Source organism: Ctenopharyngodon idella, chromosome 5, assembly GCF_019924925.1.
Source record: "Ctenopharyngodon idella isolate HZGC_01 chromosome 5, HZGC01, whole genome shotgun sequence".
NCBI lineage: Eukaryota > Metazoa > Chordata > Actinopteri > Cypriniformes > Xenocyprididae > Ctenopharyngodon > Ctenopharyngodon idella.
The window spans coordinates 27,845,836-27,864,564 of NC_067224.1; the positions used below are offsets into that span (position 1 = coordinate 27,845,836).

The 18,729-nt window shown below is 40.4% G+C and overlaps 2 protein-coding genes across 3 annotated transcripts in view; one reads left to right on the forward strand and one right to left on the reverse strand.

Moving 5' to 3' along the window:
- Window positions 1-301: 301 nt before the first annotated feature.
- Window positions 302-14,902, reverse strand: htra4 (HtrA serine peptidase 4). The gene is made up of 9 exons (XM_051894043.1): window positions 14,494-14,902; window positions 11,638-11,737; window positions 10,430-10,634; window positions 6,493-6,687; window positions 6,367-6,399; window positions 5,590-5,704; window positions 5,454-5,511; window positions 5,270-5,365; window positions 302-1,473 (listed from the first exon to the last, which is right to left on the reverse strand). The coding sequence occupies exons 1-9, from the start codon at window positions 14,900-14,902 to the stop codon at window positions 1,308-1,310; spliced, it is 1,377 nt and encodes a 458-aa protein (XP_051750003.1). The 3' UTR covers window positions 302-1,307.
- Window positions 14,464-18,729, forward strand: part of unc5db (unc-5 netrin receptor Db) — a 226,405-nt gene continuing 222,139 nt past the window's right edge. Inside the window, exons 1-2 of one of the 2 annotated variants that reach the window (XM_051894039.1) lie at window positions 14,464-14,532; window positions 15,726-15,853. The gene's annotated coding sequence lies outside the window, so the exon portion shown is untranslated. Of the gene's footprint in view, window positions 14,533-14,783; window positions 14,933-15,725; window positions 15,854-18,729 lie in introns of those variants that run through there. The other variant, XM_051894040.1, reaches the window with a different exon arrangement.

The window sequence follows — 18,729 nt, forward strand, 5'->3', positions numbered from 1 at the left end:
CGCTACACTTCTCTGCCTTTGTTTCTTTATCGTTGTATGATCCGTCTGAACATGCTGTCTGTTACTAAATGATTTTTAAAATCACTAAGTTAAGTTTCCAGAGCCGGATTGCAGACTATGCAAAAACAGCTGCAGAAATGTTACAGACCTTATTTTAGAATGAATACCTACAATGAGCTGTCAATGGACAGATGTTATGAAACAGCTTGCAATTAAAAATACATACAGTAATAGACTCTATTAAACATGCATCCCTTGGCAGCATTCCCATGGCTTTTATCACACACTTTTCAAAACACTATTGGGTGAAAAACTTTGCTTTTTTTATTAATTTTCTGTTTCAGGTTTTGTGGCTTGCGTATTTCTTGTTCATTATGTATGAGATTTATTTACTGCCGAACAGTTGATCATCTGAAAAAAGGGGCACTTTGGAATATGTTGCAACACATCAAAGATTATTGCTTTAAAACAACATGTGCTCACAATTTTTGGTTTTGTTAAAATCATATGGATAAAAATACTTGTTTGACTGGTGTGTGGCAGTAAAAATGATTCCTTATTTAAAAACAATTAAAAACGCAGCAGGTAGTAAGTACATGTGGTGTGTATGTTGAACCATGACTGAATTCAGCCTGACAGATCATCAACCTCAATGTTTTCACGCACTGTAAGTCTCTAATTTAAAACACTGCAAGAGTACAAGCTGTTATTTATTAAGTGCTTTCAACGATACTATCATACACTACAGTTCAAACATTTGAGGTCAGTAAGATTGTCTATTACAAATGCTGTTTTGAACTTTCTACTCATCAAGGAATCCGAAAAAATTTATCACGGTTTCCACAAAAAACATTAAGCAGCACAACTTAGCATATGTAACATTGAAGACTGGAGTAATTCAGCTTTGTATTTACATTTTAAAATGTATTCATATAGAAAACAGTTCATTTAATAGTAATAATATTTCACAGTATTTCGGTTTTTACTGTAATTTGATCAAATAAATGTGGCCTTTGTGAGCATAAGTGACTTTTGAATGGTAGTACCATATCATGATACTTGGCAAAATAAATGCTACTATTAACAGAAATGTGGCATTAAACTCGGTCAGGAGAATATATAGGGACAAACAATACATCTTACACATAAAATACTTGTGTATTTGCATCAAAACGCATCACTGGGCCTTGACACTTTATCATGACACTATGTTATTATTATAATGTCCTTTTCAAGTAAAGTATGTTTGTGGATAATGCATTGTTTAGAGGCATTGTTTGGATGAAAACAAGCAACAGAAATCTTTCTCAGTCCACTTCGTCAGGAACCACTGTTAGTGTGATTTCTTCATTAGCACGTCGCACCACCAAAGAGAGAATTTCGTCCGACTGCACGGCCTGACTCACGTCCTCTGTAGAATGCACTGGCTGTCCGTTAATGCTGATTATCACATCTTGGTTGACCAAGCCAGCACTACAAAACAAATCACAATTTGTGATACTCTTCATTATTGTACCACACTTTGAGTGTTAATTGCAACGGCTAACTAATCCGGTTGTTTTTCTTTAATAATCTGTTTTTTGTTCAAGCTGACAATGCAGTTGAAGAGGACATAGCTGAATCAAATTTACCCACATAAAAAGATAGTTCACCCAAAAATAAAAATTCTGTCATTTACTCACACTCATTTCATTCCAAACCTGTATGACTTTCTTTCTTCTGTGGAACATAATAGAAGAGATTTTGAAGAACGATGTTACCCAAAATGTTTTGGTTCCCACTGACTCTGGGGGACCTGCGCACTGCCACAGACCTCGCTCTCCGAGACAGCGCACTCTGTTGGTCAGGCGATGGCCACCTTGGTAGTCCAGCAGCGCCATCTCTGGCTGAACCTGGCCGACATGAGGGAGACCAATAAATATCGGTTCCTGGACTCCCCCGTGTCGCAGGTTGGCCTGTTCGGCGAAGCGGTCGAGAGCTTTGCCCAGCAGTTCTCTGCCGCACAGAAGCAGACGGAGGCGATAAAACATATCCTGCCCCGGCGGCCCGCTGCTGCCCCCACCCCACCGCTGGCCGCAGCTCCTTCGTCTGCTCGTCACCGAAGGTACCCGCCCGCGTTGTCCTCCGCCCCGGCGAAGTCTGCCAAGCAGCAGCCTCCACCCAGCAGACCCCAGGGTGCCGGTCGTGGATGTGGCGCCCAGCCCGCTCAGCCCACGGCCAACCCAGGTGGCAAAAGAACTCGTAAGAGGCCCTGAGACAGGCGACCTGGAGGAGGAAGAAGCAGCTCTTTGGGAGATGATGTCGGCATCGCTCCATCCCCTAGAGGAGGGCCGGGTGGAGAATCCTTGGTTTCGGTTTGTTTCTGTTCTGCCGCTGGCTCTCCGGAGTCCAGCGGTACCCACTACTTCACAAAAAGAGCTGTTTCCCAATCCTATAGGTCCCAAGAGGGCACGTCTGGCAGTGTGCGACGCTCTGCCTCATCACCCTCAGCCCCCTCTCACCTCACCAGCAGGTGGCAGTGTGAATGCTGAGGCCGCCACTTCTGTGCCGTCTCACATTCATCCTGTCGCTTCGCGAAGCCTGACCCCACTTCGGGCCGCACTGCTGTCTGAGTCGGGTCCCTCTGCTCCGCCTCACTGCCCCACGCCCGGTACTTCTGTGGTGCCGTTGGTCCCGTTGGCTCAGAGTCTGGAAGCCTGGTTAGCGCTTCCCAGACCGTCCCGCTGGCTCATCCGCACGATCAGACTCGGCTATGCAATTTAGTTCGCCCGGCGTCCCCCAGTGTTCAGGGGTGTTCACTACACTTGTGTTTCTGTGAACGATGCCTCTGTGCTTCGGGACTCAGAGACGGGGCACCCTATAGCACCCGCGTCCGGACCTTTGGAAACTTCATGTCTGGTCCCTGGACGGGACGCGGAGGTTCTAGGTGATCTACCCCAGTCGGTTGTAGACACCATCACTTCTGCAAGACCTCCTTCTACGAGGAACCTCTATGCTCTGAAGTGGAACCTGTTCGTCGAGTGGTGTTCCTCTCACCGAGATGACCCCCAAACATGTTCGATCCGGTCAGTGCTTTCCTTCCTGCAAGAAGGGTTGGAGCAAAGGCTGTCTCCCTCCACCCTGGTGTATGTTGCCGCCATTGCTGCACATCACGACACAGTCGATGGTAAGTCCCTAGAAGCATGACCTGATCGTCAGGTTCCTGATGGGGGCGAGGAGACTGAATCCGCCTCGCCCTCCCTCTATACCCTCTTGGGACCTGTCCCTGGTACTTACAGCTCTCCGGGGACCTCCCTTCGAGCCTTTGCAGTCAGTTGAGTTAAAAGCGTTGTCCCTTAAGACAGTACTCCTGGTTGCATTGGCCTCCATCAAGAGGGTAGGGGACCTGCATGCATTTTCGGTCGACGAATCGTGCCTAGAGTTCGGGCCCAGTGATACTCACGTTACGCTGAGACCCCGGCCCGGATATGTGGCCAAGGCTCCTACCACTCCCTTTAGAGACCAGGTAGTGAAACTGCAAGGGCTGCCCTCAGAAGAGGCAGACCCAGCCTTAGCTTGCTCTGTCCCTTCGCGCTTTGCGCCTGTACGTGGACAGAATGCGAAGCTTCAGGACCTCAGCTCTTCATCTGTTACGGAGGCTGTCTCCAAGCAGAGGATAGCCACTGGATAGTGGACGCCATCGCCTTGGCTTATCAGTCCCAAGGCATGCCTTGCCTGCTCAGGTTGAGAGCTCACTCCACTAGAGGAGTTGCTTCTTCCTGGGCGCTGGCGCACGGCGCCTCGCTGACAGATATTTGTAGAGCTGCGGGCTGGGCGACACCAAACACGTTCACTAGATTTTATAGCCTTTGTGTAGAACTGGTATCTTCCCGTGTACTCGCCCCCAGTGGCCAGTAGCGCGAAGGACCCATTCTAAGTGTCGGCTTGCAACGCCACTCCCGCCCCCTGGGCCGGATACGTGCGTCCATTACTCCAGCGAGTTCCCTGTCCTGGCGAACCCTGTTGAGTTCCTCCGCCACCCCCTGCGGCTCGGACATTGCGGAGTGTATGATGCTAGGCCAAGCACTCGTCACTGACGCTAGTGCTTGGCTGGGTGCCATATGTTGTGACCCCTACGGCGGTCCCATATGTGTGTTTTTTCATGGTAACCTCCCTACGGTGAGCCCGTGTCTTTCCCTTGGCAGAGTCCGCTCTGCCGTCCCTGTCACTCGTGTCTCCCCCAGTTGGCTGGAGCCGTCCCAGGGACTCCACATGTGCATTGTCCTCAGCCAGTCCATATGTGTATTTCCACGTAATTTCACCCTCCCGGTGTGTTGTGGTCTCCGCAGCGTCCCTTACGGGCTTGCTTTCCCAGTGTTATCCAAGTCTTACTGAACGGGACATGCGGAACAGCAGTAGACTCTCTCAGTGTAAGCTCACTCCCTTCTCCGCCCTGAGGTGCGCCAAGTGGCTGAAGCTTACGCTGGGCGCTGGAAGGGGTCAGTAACCGTGGCATTTTATTAGGGATCCCAATTTGTCGGTTCACTTCTGACGTACGTCGAACGTGACCGACTGAAAGGGAACGTCTCGGTTACGTATGTAACCCTAGTTCCCTGAAGGAGGGAACGGAGACGTACGTCCCGTCACCATGGTTCCTGTGCCTCCACTGAGTGCTGGTTACACGCTCGTCTCCTCAGCGAAAAACAAAGTGCGAGCGCACACACTTCCAAATTTTTACCCGCTCGCGGGGATGGTGCACGTGGTGCAAAGCTCGCACGCCAATGTGCATTGGCTCGTTTAGTCACACTGGTGATAGGGCTCTCTTGCGATATCCCAATTTGTCAGTTCACTTCTGATGTACGTCTCCATTCCCTCCTTCAGGGAACAAGGGTTACATACGGAACCAAGACGTTTTACCAACATTCTTCTAAATATCTTTTATTATGTTTCAGAGAAGAAAGTAAGTCATACAGGTTTGGAATGACAAACAGTGACAGAATTTTAATTTTTTGGTGGATTATCCATTTTTACGTTTCTAATGCCGGACTTATATAAAAACAAAATACCATAGGAAGAACTTCATCATAGGAAAGAGGTGCTACGGGAAAATTGTATTCATAGGGCAAATATGTAAAAGCCCCTGTAGTATGTGATGAGGATATAAATCTTGATCTGACTGAAGGTTATGATGGTATGAAACGGGCCTCTGGGCCTAAATGAGTGAAGAAAGAGCTGTGGTTTGAGTTAATCAGGAGGAGTAAGATGAGGTGGTGTAGGCAAATCCCTTTACCTGGAGGCAGCTGTCCCCGCAATAACCTCGTACACATATACTCCTGAGCTCACATCTGGGAAGTTGCTCTCCTTCTCTTTAAGCTCCCTAATCAAACTGATTCAATAATGTCAAAAACGGTATCAAGATCACTTTATATCTTCATCAAAGAATGTTTGAAAAGGGGGAAAAAAATCTAACTTACGCAGCTGAAAGTTGAAGCATTCGCACTCCCATATATTTCTTTTTAGTCAGCATTCTTCCTGAAGTGTAAGAAAACAACTACTTAATTCAATCAAGATAAAAACAACTAAACAGCTCTTAAGAAGTTGTTTGCAAACCTTTTCTTTGTCTGTCATAGGAGTCTGCAAGGAACTGCCGTATGCGGTCTGAGGGAATGGCAAATGATATTCCTGGAGTAACCTTCAAAGTGTTTATGCCAATGACATCCCCATCCTTAAAACCGCAAACAGGGAGCATAATATTTAAACGCACTGTAATAAATGAACAGCTACCTTGAGACACACAAGGGACAGTTGTCAATGGGTTTACTGATTTAATTGAACAATATAGGGAATACCGAGGTGACTGTTTAAACAACTGAAACAAAAGATGTTTGCATAAACAGTTTATGAAAAATTAAAATGACATACATATATCAGCTTGAAATACAGCTTTTTTTCTTATAATGTTCCATTGTTTGATGTGCATCTGTGCAATGCTTTTTACTTGTATTCAAGCTCCCATTGTGCACTATAAATGGAAATATTTTTTTACTGCAAAGCCAGATGCATGCTTGAGCCTGAGGCTCCTTCAAGGACACATGTTGAGTTTTCCTTTACAAAGATCAATAGAATAATATAAACCACCGCAGGTAATTTGCTCAGGGTATACTAAATTTCCAGATGGAAGCAGACATAGAAATAGTAGACACTGCACAGTAATGAACCATGAATACCATCACTGAATGATGAACAAATAAAAACAAGAGTTATAACCTTGGGGGAAGTTTTACTGAAACAAATAAAGATACACAAGATCTGTAGAAGCTGAGGGAAAGAATTATTTCAAAATATATTTAGTGCTGAATAAGAGACAGGAGAATATATGGTTCTTACCAAGTTTACAAGGGGGCCTCCTGAGTTGCCATACTGTGAAAGAAAAAAAAAAAAATTCTATTCATTTACATGGACACAGTTAAACTGTCTATACTGACAATAATATATATTTGTAGAATTGGTTACATTTATAATGGCATCTGTTTGAATATACTCCATATCAGAGTTCTGCAGGCCAAGTTCATGACCTCCTCGGTGGGTAGTGCTGATGATACCAGTGGTCACTGTGTTTTGAAGGGAAAACGGGCTTCCCACGGCCACTACAAACTCTCCTGGCCTCAAGTCTGATGAACGACCAAGTAAAAGCACAGGCAGGGGAGTCTGTATAAAAGAGAGACATGGACATACTGTATTTCATTAATTCCTCTAAAACATATTTTGCCAGCTTGCTCATTTTTATAAAAACAAAAATGAGCTCCATAATTCTGAAACACAGTTTTGTGCACAAACTATATCTTTAATTGGCTGTCATAATAACTTTTGAGAAAATGGCTAAAGGTTACAAACAATCTTCTGACTTTTTTGACTGAATTAGATTTATTCAAGCCAGTGTTGTTACTAAAACTATTACAAATATTTGTTAAAATGTCGCATTTTGAAATGAAGCTGCAATAAAATAGTTAGAAATGTTGCCTTGGCAACTAACTGAAATAAAGAAGTTTAAGTTAAAGTACTAAAATTACTAAAAATTAAAACTGAAGTAAAAATAAGGTTAAATTTAAATGAAAATCAAATTAAAGTCAATAACAGTGATCTGTCACACTATACTAAAGAGCATCAAAATGAAATTTATCGTTTGAATTTTAATAATAACATATGAATTGAATTTCTTTATTGTCATTGCATGCGTATAACTCTCATTGCGAAATTACACTTGCAGCTTCCTTAGATGCAGTAATACAATAATAAGAATAATGGTAAGAATTATACTATAATACATGTAATAAAATAAAATAGTATAAAAATAGAATAAATAAAAAGAATAATTAAAAAAATATATATATAATCAGTCCAATGTGGAAAAGATAGTGACAATAGTTAACAGCAGTATACCCAGTATACACCATTATAAAAAGTATAAAACAATGTCAACAATATTAATTTACAAGTTCACACTTACATATAATCATATAGAGTAAAGGTAAAGCATATTTAGTGTGCTGTCCGAGGGAAGGACTCTGAGCTCGGAATTGGCCCGAACCCAGAGTACTCCCACAGCCCAGGTTGGGACAGGAATAGTTAGAAGTGAAGAGATGGGGTGGTGGAGGGATGCTGGAAAACTTTCATGGAACAGAGGTAAGTCTGCTGTATATACCTCTTATCTTGCTAATTGAGATGATTAACTGAATGTGCTTCTCCCGTGTTAATTTGGTTAATTATCTGAACGTGCTAATAAAACATTGTGGCGAGGGGGGCGTGGTTCAGCGGAGTCGGCAGCGGGAGAGAGAGTCAGGAGACGAACGGTGAGTGAGTGGGTTAAATGCAAATGACGAACACCTGTCTCTTGTTTCAGTAATTGGTGTGGAGAGAGTATATAACACCAGGAGAAACAGGAGTGGGTGAGAGAGAGACGGACTACTGACTGCTGCCCCGCTGGTGATCTACGTGTGAGAGAATTGTGAATGATTTGTGACCGCTTTGTGCCTGTCTGCACCCCTTTTGTTTTGTATTTTGAGAATTAGTGCAAATAAAAGCAGTCAGTAGTCAAGCCGACCCTGTCCTCTTCCTTCCTGAATACTGAACCTTGCTACAAACATCATTTGTGCAGACAATACCCCTGTAACAATGTTTAGCAATTACACCATTCCGGAGAGAGTGACAGTCTCTATGCATTCCATTCATTTTGCTGAACAAATACAAGGTTACAGACAGTTAAAAAGTCAAAGAATGCTTACTGGCTTGGTTCAGAGCATCTATAGCTCTGAGAATAAAACTATTCCTCAGTCTTGAGTTACGGGCATAAAATGCCTGGTAACGCCTGCCAGACAGGAGTAGTTCAAACATGTGATGGCATGGGGGTGTGTGTGGCCCTTACAGATGCTGATAGCTTTCGTAATGCTAGTAGTTCAACTCCGATTGTCTTTTGTGCTCACAGGACAATCCTCTAGAGTGCTTTCCTATCACTTTCCTATGCAGCTATGAAACCACACAGAGATGCAGTATGTTAAAATCCTCTCTATAGTACACCGATAGAAGGTGATCAGCATCTGTTGGGGCAAACCAGCTTTCCTTAACATCCTTAGGAAAAACATCAGTGACTGACGTAACATCGAACGTGACTGACTGAACTGTAGTTGCTGTGCTTTCTTAATCAATGCAGTAGTGTTTATGGACCATGTGATGTCCTCTGAGATACATGTGCCCAGAAACCTGAAACTGGACACTCGCTCCACTCTGTCTCTATTCATAAAGACTGGAGCATATTCAAGCTTCTGTGATCTCCCAAAGTTGGTAATTAGCTTCTTGGTTTTATCTGTGTTGAGGGTCAGGTTGTTCTCTGAAGTTCTGTACTTCCACTCTGTAGGCTGATTTATCGTTGTTAGAAATCAGGACCATAACATTTACATCATTTGAAAGCAGAATTTTTTTTTAATCAAAAATAACACGTTTCTCTACAAACGGTTCATCGCGACATCTGGACCAAATCTCAAATCTTAGGGCTGGAATACACTACACAACTTTTGCCCAGATTTACAGTCTGGACAAGTTGACGCTAGTTGTCGAAAGTCAGAGCCAGTCTGCAGATTTGAGTTGACAGATTTCACAGAACATCATGTTGTGTATGATGGTCACAGACTCAGATTTTTTTAGCTTCAAAGTCTGATTTCATCCCGTTGGAGGATATCAAATGTTTGATATTTTGAGCCAAGTTTAGAACACATATTGTTTTCATTTGTCATGTGTCTCCTAGCAACAAAGCACATGTTTCTGCATGAGTTTGTTATGTTGCTAATAACTTGAAAGTCTGGAAGTGTAAGACACTCAGTCGTTTAGTGTATGATGTCCAGTTTGCCCTCTGTAACTATTTACAAAGTTGGCAAGTGTATATGACTAGTGTTTTAAAGTCTGTTCAAAAGTCATGTATTACAGCCTTTAGATAGATAGCAAGTCACAAGTCTTGATCAGGAAAAAAAAAAAGTCTACTAAGTTTTTGGGAAATGTTTGAAGCCAGCAGCCAGTCTGGGCCTGAGCCTGTCCCTGCCTGCGCTCTGTAGGGTGGATTTTTTATGACTTCAGGCTGATGCACCAGGCTTGATTACCAGTGCTTCTAGAGCAGGACGTCTTTACACTCTGTCCCAACCTTGACTCCGCAGGCTACTGCTGGGGGCCTGAGCACTGCAAAATAACAGATTGCCATCTGCCTCCCCAGCACTTTTCCTCCACTTTTCTGAAACCACAGGCAGCCGTACACAGTCTGGGACTGAATTAAAGTGATTAGCAATCATTGTGCTACATGCTGTTGCTATGGTCTGGGTTATGGCGAGACGTTATTGGTGTTGGCAGAGGATGCTCTATGCCGCTGATCAAAGACTCTCTTTATAGATGGTCTTAAGGTGGTTCAAAATCAGTCTGAAAGGCCATTTTTACTGGTTGGGTGTTTTTTATTTATTTATTTTTTGTCAGATATTTTAGGGCTGTGTGCTGGTCCTGTTCACAAAGGCAGGCTGTCAGTGCCAAATAGACACGTTATCTTGCATAGTCACAAGCGCATACTGAAAATAGGCAGAAAGTAGGAATTTGTAAGACCGAGACCAATTTTCTCCTGAGAAAATCAGAAAACAAATTAACCATGTCAAGAAACAGAATCTAATTTTTGGTGGCACAAGCCCTTGCTGACTCCAGAAACATCTGCTGGACTGCCTCCCCAAGATTAATTTACTTCCAGCAGCTGTGATGCTAGTCGCTGCTGATAAACCAGTGGACCTGAGCCATAAAATGCAAAGACAACATTTTTTACCAAGGAACCAAAGGGATTTTGACCACTTAAGACCTCTGGAGGTTTAGTTTTTGTCATTGGTTAATCATTTATTCATGTCACCTGACCAGATTTCGGCCTACTTACCTCTGAGTCGATCTTAATGAGAGCAATGTCTAATTTTTGATCCACATCTTTGATTGAGGCATCATACAGCATGCCATTTTTCAGCTCCACTTTGATACGTTGCTTATTGGACAGTACATGTGCATTGGTGACGATCCACCCATCCTCTGACACTATAAACCCTGAACCACTGGACACAGGGACTTCTTGGTTGGAAAATGGTGGTCTGGAAGGAAATAATGAATCCCTTGGTGTATGAGTTCATAAAAACTTATTATTTACACAGATATTTATAGGTTTTGAACTACAACATTTCCATTTTTGTACAGGCAAATTCCATCTTCTTGTATGTTTAAGATATCACTTAATATTTTTTAAAATACTCCTTTATTGAAAAGTTTTTTTTTAAAGAAATGAATGCTTTCATTTAGCAAAAATACATTAAATTGATCAACAGTGACAGTAAATACAGTAAATACAAGTTTATAATGTTACAAAAGATTTCTATTTCATATAAATGCTGTTCTTCTGAACTTTATATTCATCAAAGAATCCTAAAAATGTATCACGGTTTCCACAAAATTATTAAGCAGCACAACTGTTTTCAACATCGATAATAATTAAATGTTTCTTAAGCATCAAATCAGCATATTAGAATGATTACTGAACGATCATTTGACGGTAAAGACTGGAGTAATGATGCTGAAAATTCAGTTTTGCCATCACAAGAATAAATTACATTTTAAAAAATATATAAATACAAAAAGGTTATTTTAAATGACAAAACACATTTTTTTACTGTATTTTTTTTTTTTTTTTTCAAATAAATGCTATAAATGCAACATTAAAAAATCTTACTGACCCAAATCTTAGAATGGTAGTGTAACATACTTTTTAAACTGTGTTATGAAATGTAACACAGCAACTGTTTAAATGTTTGGTGGCGGTGAAACTGTTCATATTTTCTCACATAATTATATACTAATTTTTAACTTATGCAAAATGCAATAATTATCTTGGTGTAACATACAACTAAACAGGAATTCTGATCCAAACAGCAGTGTTTACATACTTAATCTCTGTCTAAACAAGCAAGCAAAAACAATTATATTATCATAATTTAATCACATATGAAATGTTTATTCTGAGCCAGCTAAGAATACCAAGCATTATAACCAGCATGCCACTCTTTGCTCAGCATCTAAACAACCACCACCATCTGTCCTTACCGACTAAACAGTTCTAGATGGACCACTGCAGGGGCAATCTTATCCACCACATCTGCTATGAAGTTAAATTTGTAGCGCATGCTGCTTGGATTTTGAGAGCCTATCAAAGCAAAGAGAACAGACAAAAATGACACAATTTACATTTGAGAAAAAAATAAATAAAATAGAGACCAAGCCAAAACACCTGAATAAAAAAGAGCTTGACAACCCAAGACTAAAATCTAAAATGCATTACAAATGTCACAATGTAGCTCTTGTTTTGTTGCACATCAACAATAGTAACATGTGGGCACAAGCTATGAGTAAAGCAAACAGCCCTGTGGAGCTCTTTTTTTCACCCTGCTACCTGAAGGCACTGGGGGAGAACTTGTCACACAGTCTCTGCATAAATTGATGTTACATGCTTATCTCCAAGTCTGTGGCAGCTGACAGCAGCTGTGCTCCTCTGAGAGAAAGTCAGGGTCCAGACATTACATGAACAGGTTTCCCTTGGGTGAACCGCAACAGGTAAACACAAAAAGGAAAAAAAAAAGTATTGGGAAATGAGAAATCATGACAATAAACCACCGGTGCAGCACGTTAAAAACCTGTTCAAATAAATATATACATAATTGTTTAAATCATCTTCTCTCTTATGTTCTTGTCAAAGAAACCTGTACAGAATCAGCCGATAAATGCAATCATAAATGCAAATTTGTGGTGGATGTGGATACAAAGCACAAGATAAAGGTTATTTAATCCACATAACATGTTATTACTAGACGAAATTGGTGTTCCCTTGACTATTTCTGCATACCGAGTCCACTTTCAGAGCTGAATTGCTTGTGACACTGTTTTTTCAGCCCTTTGGGGTCCCCTGAATTTGGCAAGGTATAGCTGACAGAACATGCCACATGGTTTTCATAGATGGATCATATATCCCAAGGCATATCTGTCAAAACAAAATAAATTTGAACCTCTTGGCCAGAAGCCAGAGAACATTTGTATGCATAAAAGCAGGGGGTTCACCTGAAACATAAACCTTATCTATCTATCTTTTTTATTTTAAATATCGTAAATAAAATAATTTACTCATGTCTTTTGAAAACCCATCTTACTTTCTTGGAAAATAAAAGGAGTCATTTACAGTCAAAGTTGCTCTTTTCCATACAATGAAAATGAAAAAAGTGACCATGGCTGTCAAGCAAGAGATTCAATGCAAGATTTTCTGTGAATAACTTAAATGTTAGATTCTTCCTTCACAGCTATCATATGACTTCAGAAGATGTTGAATATAATGCATGAGTCATATGCACTTTGTTTTTTTTTATGAAGCTTGACAGCTTTTGGTGCCCATCCACTTTTACTGTATAGAAGAGAATGGATGAGAGGCTCTCCATGGAAGAATGAAAGAAATATGGACTTGGATGACATGAGGGTGAGTCAATGATAGCAGAATTTTCATTCTTGGGTGAACAATTCCTTTAAAAAGTAGACATTTACATAATTCCTTATCGTCCTGAAACATTAATTAGCTTCTTGTCTTCTCTGAAAGTAAAAGAAAATTCCCTCACTGTTCTCATATCAGCTGGAATGATTCTGTCAGCGGGACTGTGGGATTAAGAAGAACTCAAACATTGACAATGATCATCACTGCTAGCACATTTCATTTATAGAAAACACTAAAAATGGTTTCTCAGTGCAGGACTATTTGTACTAACACTGTAAGGGGACCATTGACAAACATTTGTCTGTCAAATCATATTTCAAGTTGTGAGAAGAACACAATATGACGTTACAAATTTAGAAGTGGTGGAAATCACCCTGCAGTCATGGCATGATAAAAATGAAGACATTTAAAAATGTCAACAATAATCTTTGTAGCTACTAATACAGTACTGTATGGTACAGGTTTTGGTAGTAGTAGCAATGTCATTCCAATGTTTCAGTTCATTTATAAATTGAACATGCTATGATAATATTGATGTTTAAAAGTTGCTCAATGATTTGTCTTGTAAGAACAAGTGTCAAAGAAAGAGATGACATTAGTCAACAACTGCGTCTGCAATATGCAAAACCGCTGAATGCCAGCCCTGACATGTGCTGAAATGAATGCTATCAAAGTTCCTTTGACATTGAAATAGAATTGAAATGCTGCACTTCTTTTAACTGCAGAGGTTTGTGGCTGAAGTCATAAATCTATTATCACATAAATGCCTCTTCTTACTTTTTATGAGGGGATTTAGTTGAATTTTGCATGAAGCTGTAAAGTTAGCTGTACTCACTCATATCTGATATGATATGCCCCTTGAATGACTTTGATTTTTCACAATCTTCACCTTTTCACTTCTCAGTACTGTAACTGTAGGTTACCCATATAGGCTACAAACAAAACCCTAACATTGAAATATAATAAATATAAATTTAAAATTAAACAATTTATAAGAAACTAAAATAAGAGAGATTCATCTTTTTAGAAACAAAATCTAAACAAATTTGATTCACGCAATACCCCTTTCCCCATAAATTCTAAGACGACTTATAGTTTTGGCTTGTAAACGGTCTACATATTTCAACAATATTTTACAGTAAAAGTAAACGTTTTGTCTAAATAGGGCCTACATTTTTTTTTTTTTTTTTTTCTAAAAAATATTTTAGTTTCGTTAGTTTAGTTTCGACAAAAAGTTCGGTAGGGGTTATTTATTAGGCTACGACACTTTCTGTCATTCGTCTAATTAGATTTGCTACATTCCTTTCCGCTGCAAGTAAATTCTTGTGAGGGGAAAAACAACTAAACCGTTTACACTGTGATTAACCTCTGTCAATTTAGCCAGGTGTTGATGATGAACATCTAAAAACAGACATTTTCCCCCTCACCGGTCTCACAGGGGCCTCTCTGGATGAAAATGACAGCAGGTATGCCGCTCATCTTAGCCCGTCTGTTCTCAGCTTTCAGTCGACAGATACTGGGATAAGTTCTCCCATCGCTGCCGCACACTGGCTCATGGGAGTCGCAAACGCACGTGCCGCGCTCAGAGGTGCGATATTCACAGGTCATCCCCTGACCGCAAAATCCATGTCCGCGCTCCTCACAATACTCCCCCTCTCCCGCCGCACATATCGTACAGCAGCCACAGCTGTCCTTCACCACGCCGAAGTAACAAGACTCAAGAGCAGATGAGCAGCGGGACAGGTCGCACACATCCGGGCATAATGTCTGTCTTTTCCGTAGATCACGCGCCTGTAACACAGAGGCCATGAGAACGCAGGCCAACAGCTTCCACATGATAAACGATAATGTCGCGAATTAATGGATGTAAGTACAGGTAGAATTTCAGTTCCAAGTAAACTTCGCTTTTACAAGGTCAGCAGATGTCCTCTTGCTCAACTCCACAGTAAAAATGTTAAAGTTTAGACTCACGAATCTTTGCATATTGCCTAAATGTCATATATAATTACGCTCAAGCTGCGGCTCCTACGTACAACTCTTTATGAACTGACAACGTGCTGGAATGCAGCTCTTCTGAGTTTGGGTTTAGGGTCTTTAGAAAAGGAATTAAGGGAGGAGCTCAAAAGTTTACCTCTCCCTGTGCTTGTCAGCCCAACAACTCATAGCAGCTGATAATGATATTTAAATGTTAGTTTATATTGTAGCCAACTTGTGCAAAACTGGCTTTATATTATATTATATTATATTACATTATATTATATTATATTATAGTAATGTTGAAAACAGTTGTGCTACTTAATATTTTTGTGGACTTCTGCACTGTGCAGTCTCCCTTTTTCAGAAGAGAACAAGCAGAATCTACAGTATCTTGTCTCTCATTAACAAGATGTATACTACCACTGCATGCAAAAGATTCAGATGTATAGCTGTGCTTGTTTCATCATTCAGTGTTACCAGGAACGTTTTTTTCTTCATGAACAACCTTTGGCAGTACTCCTAAAGAAAAGTTTGGCATGTTCACTTAACTCCCGCTGACATCTAAACAACTGCACAGTAAATGAGTGCAGAGAGATGTGTCCTACAGCAGCAACAAAATCCTGCCTCTGATCTTGTGTTTACAGCAGCATTTCACTTTGCTTCTCTCTTGCTCTGCCGGCAGGGTGTGTGAATTGTGCTGACTCCAGATTTGATGTGGATGTTTTATACTTCAAAAGAGTTTCACACATGAATACTGACAGTCTCCAGAGAAAACTCAGTAACCTGTCCATTAACACCTCAGAGATACAGGTATGATCTTACACTGTGGAATTGTATTGTCACATAGCCTAAAAATGTTCTTCTTGGGGTAACATCTAAACTACCTGATTTTAAGTCATGAATATTATTTATATGACTAAATCAACTTCACTACATTAGGTTATTCCAGTGAAAGTGGTTAGAGAAAATGGCAGAGTTTATTTTTTTATAGTCTATCTGAAAGAAAGATTTGAAAAAGCTGAACCAGAGCAGACTGTAATACTGTCATAGAAACTGAACAAACAACCATTTATGTAACCAAACTATTGGATTTGGAGCATTGCTTTTTATTAAACATCTTGCTTATGTGCTCTGAAAGTGCAGTGTTTCAACATGTTATATATGCCATCTTGCATTAGGAATACTGACAGAAGGACCTTTATGTGCAGCCTTTTCACTTTAATGACTATTATAGTTTAATTGGCACCTTTTTTGAGTCATATGCGAGTTGCTTTCTTGAGTCATATGCGAGTTGCTTTCAGTGTCAATAATATTGATGGACTGACTTCAGACACGTTACTTAATCATAAATCTGGCAGCCAGTCTTTTTTTCCCATTCTTCAACCTATTTCATTCTGTCTTGTACAACTCCACGGTATTTTAGATGGAATGCTCATAATTCATAAGCCTGTTAGAAAGACTGCAAATAAGCCTGGAGTCAATTTTCTAACTCAAATTGGGCCAGTTTTAGAAGTCACTAGAAGAACTGACTGAAAGAAAGTTCCCATTTCTTCATGGCTTTAGTGTGGTTTTCTTAGAACAATTAAAGTGTCTAGATGGCCTGTGAACTAGATACTAAGTTAGCAGGGTTTCTATGTTGTCGGCATGCTAAAGAACTATTACAAATACTAATAGTGAAAAATTGACAAAAAATACAGTTACATCAGCAAAATAATGTAAAATAATGGTGAGGAAAAAAAGAAAACAGGTAAATCCAGCCTTGTTGGCTAGTCTTCTCAGCCTGGTCATACTGGTCTATTTTTAGATGGGATTTGGGCACTTTTCCACTGGTCAGCCTGGGAGATGAGCTTATATCAGCTAGTCTTTAAGTGTAGGCTTTTTCAGTGGGGTAATCATGCTATTTTTACTGTATTGTTATTATTGATATTTTATAGTAGTTTGCTATATCCTATAATAGTATTATGGAAAAAATCATGAGAAGCATCAAAATCTCTGTTCATACTTGGCTTTGTTAATGCACAGTGTAAGACTTTGAGAGCAATAAACATACCATCAACAGTGACCCAAAGCACTCATGCCTGTCTCTTTGTGTTGCCATTGCACCAATAGGGGGCAGTGGTGATCTATGCTCTCTTTGACATGATCACAATAGTAATAGAGAGACGCCCTGAGTTTCATATCTGCATAGACCTACAGTATGTTAATAGCACGGACTGGTGCTCTGCTTTTGATTTTACTTTGTACTTTATCACCTTGATTCAGTAGTCCTCAGAGGACCAACCTGAAGCCTTAAGCGTCAACATGAACATATAGTTGACCTAATGCCATTATTGCCATACTGGTCCTCTAAGGTATCCACATGATGCTTGTTATATGAAACTGTAGGAAAGAAGGTTATAGAGATGATATTAGGTGGCTGTGGACAGTGGTGGAAAACAAGGAGAACACTTTCGTGTACTTTGCTCAGCTATCAAGAGAGACATGATGAGAAATCAGCTGAGTCGTGTACTTTACTAACCGTGCTGATTCAATGTCATACATTCTGATGGTCCTAGAGAAAAAGAGATTTATTTCTAAAGAGCACTGAGGTGCCTTCCAGATTATTTGGAAACTTTTGTAATAGAAATTGCAGGGTTCAGATGAAGTAAGATGCACTTTTTAAGTGGATCTGAATGTTATTTTATTCTCATTTGTAGGATTTTGTAAGATTGGAGAGATCATTGACAGTATGAGATCTCATACGCATGTTTGGTTGTCATGGCGTAATTGACTCATCTTTTTCCTAGCTGGTTAGCAACAGTGATCTTAAGCTGTAGTTGCTTGACAACACTTTAAATGCAGTTGAAAAGACAAGAGAGTCCCACTTTCCCTGTGCAATATCAATGGAACCTAAGAATTAGCCACAAAGGCCAGTCTTTGTGAAAAAACATCAGCCTCAGTGATTTAACCAATTGTTGTTTAGTATCCTTGATATGAAGGATGACATTCACCTTTAAGGAGATTAAATAAAACTCTATAAAATGCTATATTATTATTTTTTATACTCCATAAATAAGTGCTGCTCTGTCTAATTGCTTTGTTATTTCCTTGTGTACATGATGAATATGAATGAGGATGTAAGCAGGCCTCAAGACTAAGGGTACAAGTTGTAACATATATGAGCCATCTGCAAGGGGAACACAAATCTGGCATGACAGAGTGTTGTTTTTTTTAAAGATTTGCCAGCATATGTCCCTGTGCGTGTGATGGATTTGAAAGATATACATCTGTTGTCACACTCTCCTCTTTTTTTAGTCCGACCCTTCAGCACAGGGTTTTCCCAGACCTTTGGATAGGATCTGTCAAATGTGTTTAGAATTTGAAAAATGGCCATTTAGAGTGTTTCTTAGTCTATAATTTACATGTCTGTCCCATGATTAAAGTCTTTGGGCCAGATTTACTAAACAGGACAAATTAACGTGAGAGCGCAATTCCAAAAAAAGCACCGATGGGAGTGGAAAGCTCTGCACGTGATCTACTGACTATGCGCACATTAAAGAACACAGACTCAGCCGAATCATTTCCATAATGACCAACGCAATCTACCAGTTAGTGTCTGGTTTAAGACTTTTTTTGGGTGGTAAATAATGGCGCAAACACCAGTAAATTGACAAGCACAAACCTTAGTAAACAGTGTTGGGGAAAGT

Excerpts from the sequence above, each read along its gene's own strand:
- htra4 (XM_051894043.1), bottom strand. The coding sequence starts at position 14,902 with ATGTGGAAGCTGTTGGCCTGCGTTCTCATGGCCTCTGTGTTACAGGCG. Across the intron at positions 10,635-11,637 it reads CATCTAGAACTGTTTAGTCG|ACCACCATTTTCCAACCAAG; the intron begins GTAAGGACAGAT and ends ATTTCCTTCCAG. Across the intron at positions 6,688-10,429 it reads TCATTAAGATCGACTCAGAG|ACTCCCCTGCCTGTGCTTTT; the intron begins GTAAGTAGGCCG and ends TCTTTTATACAG.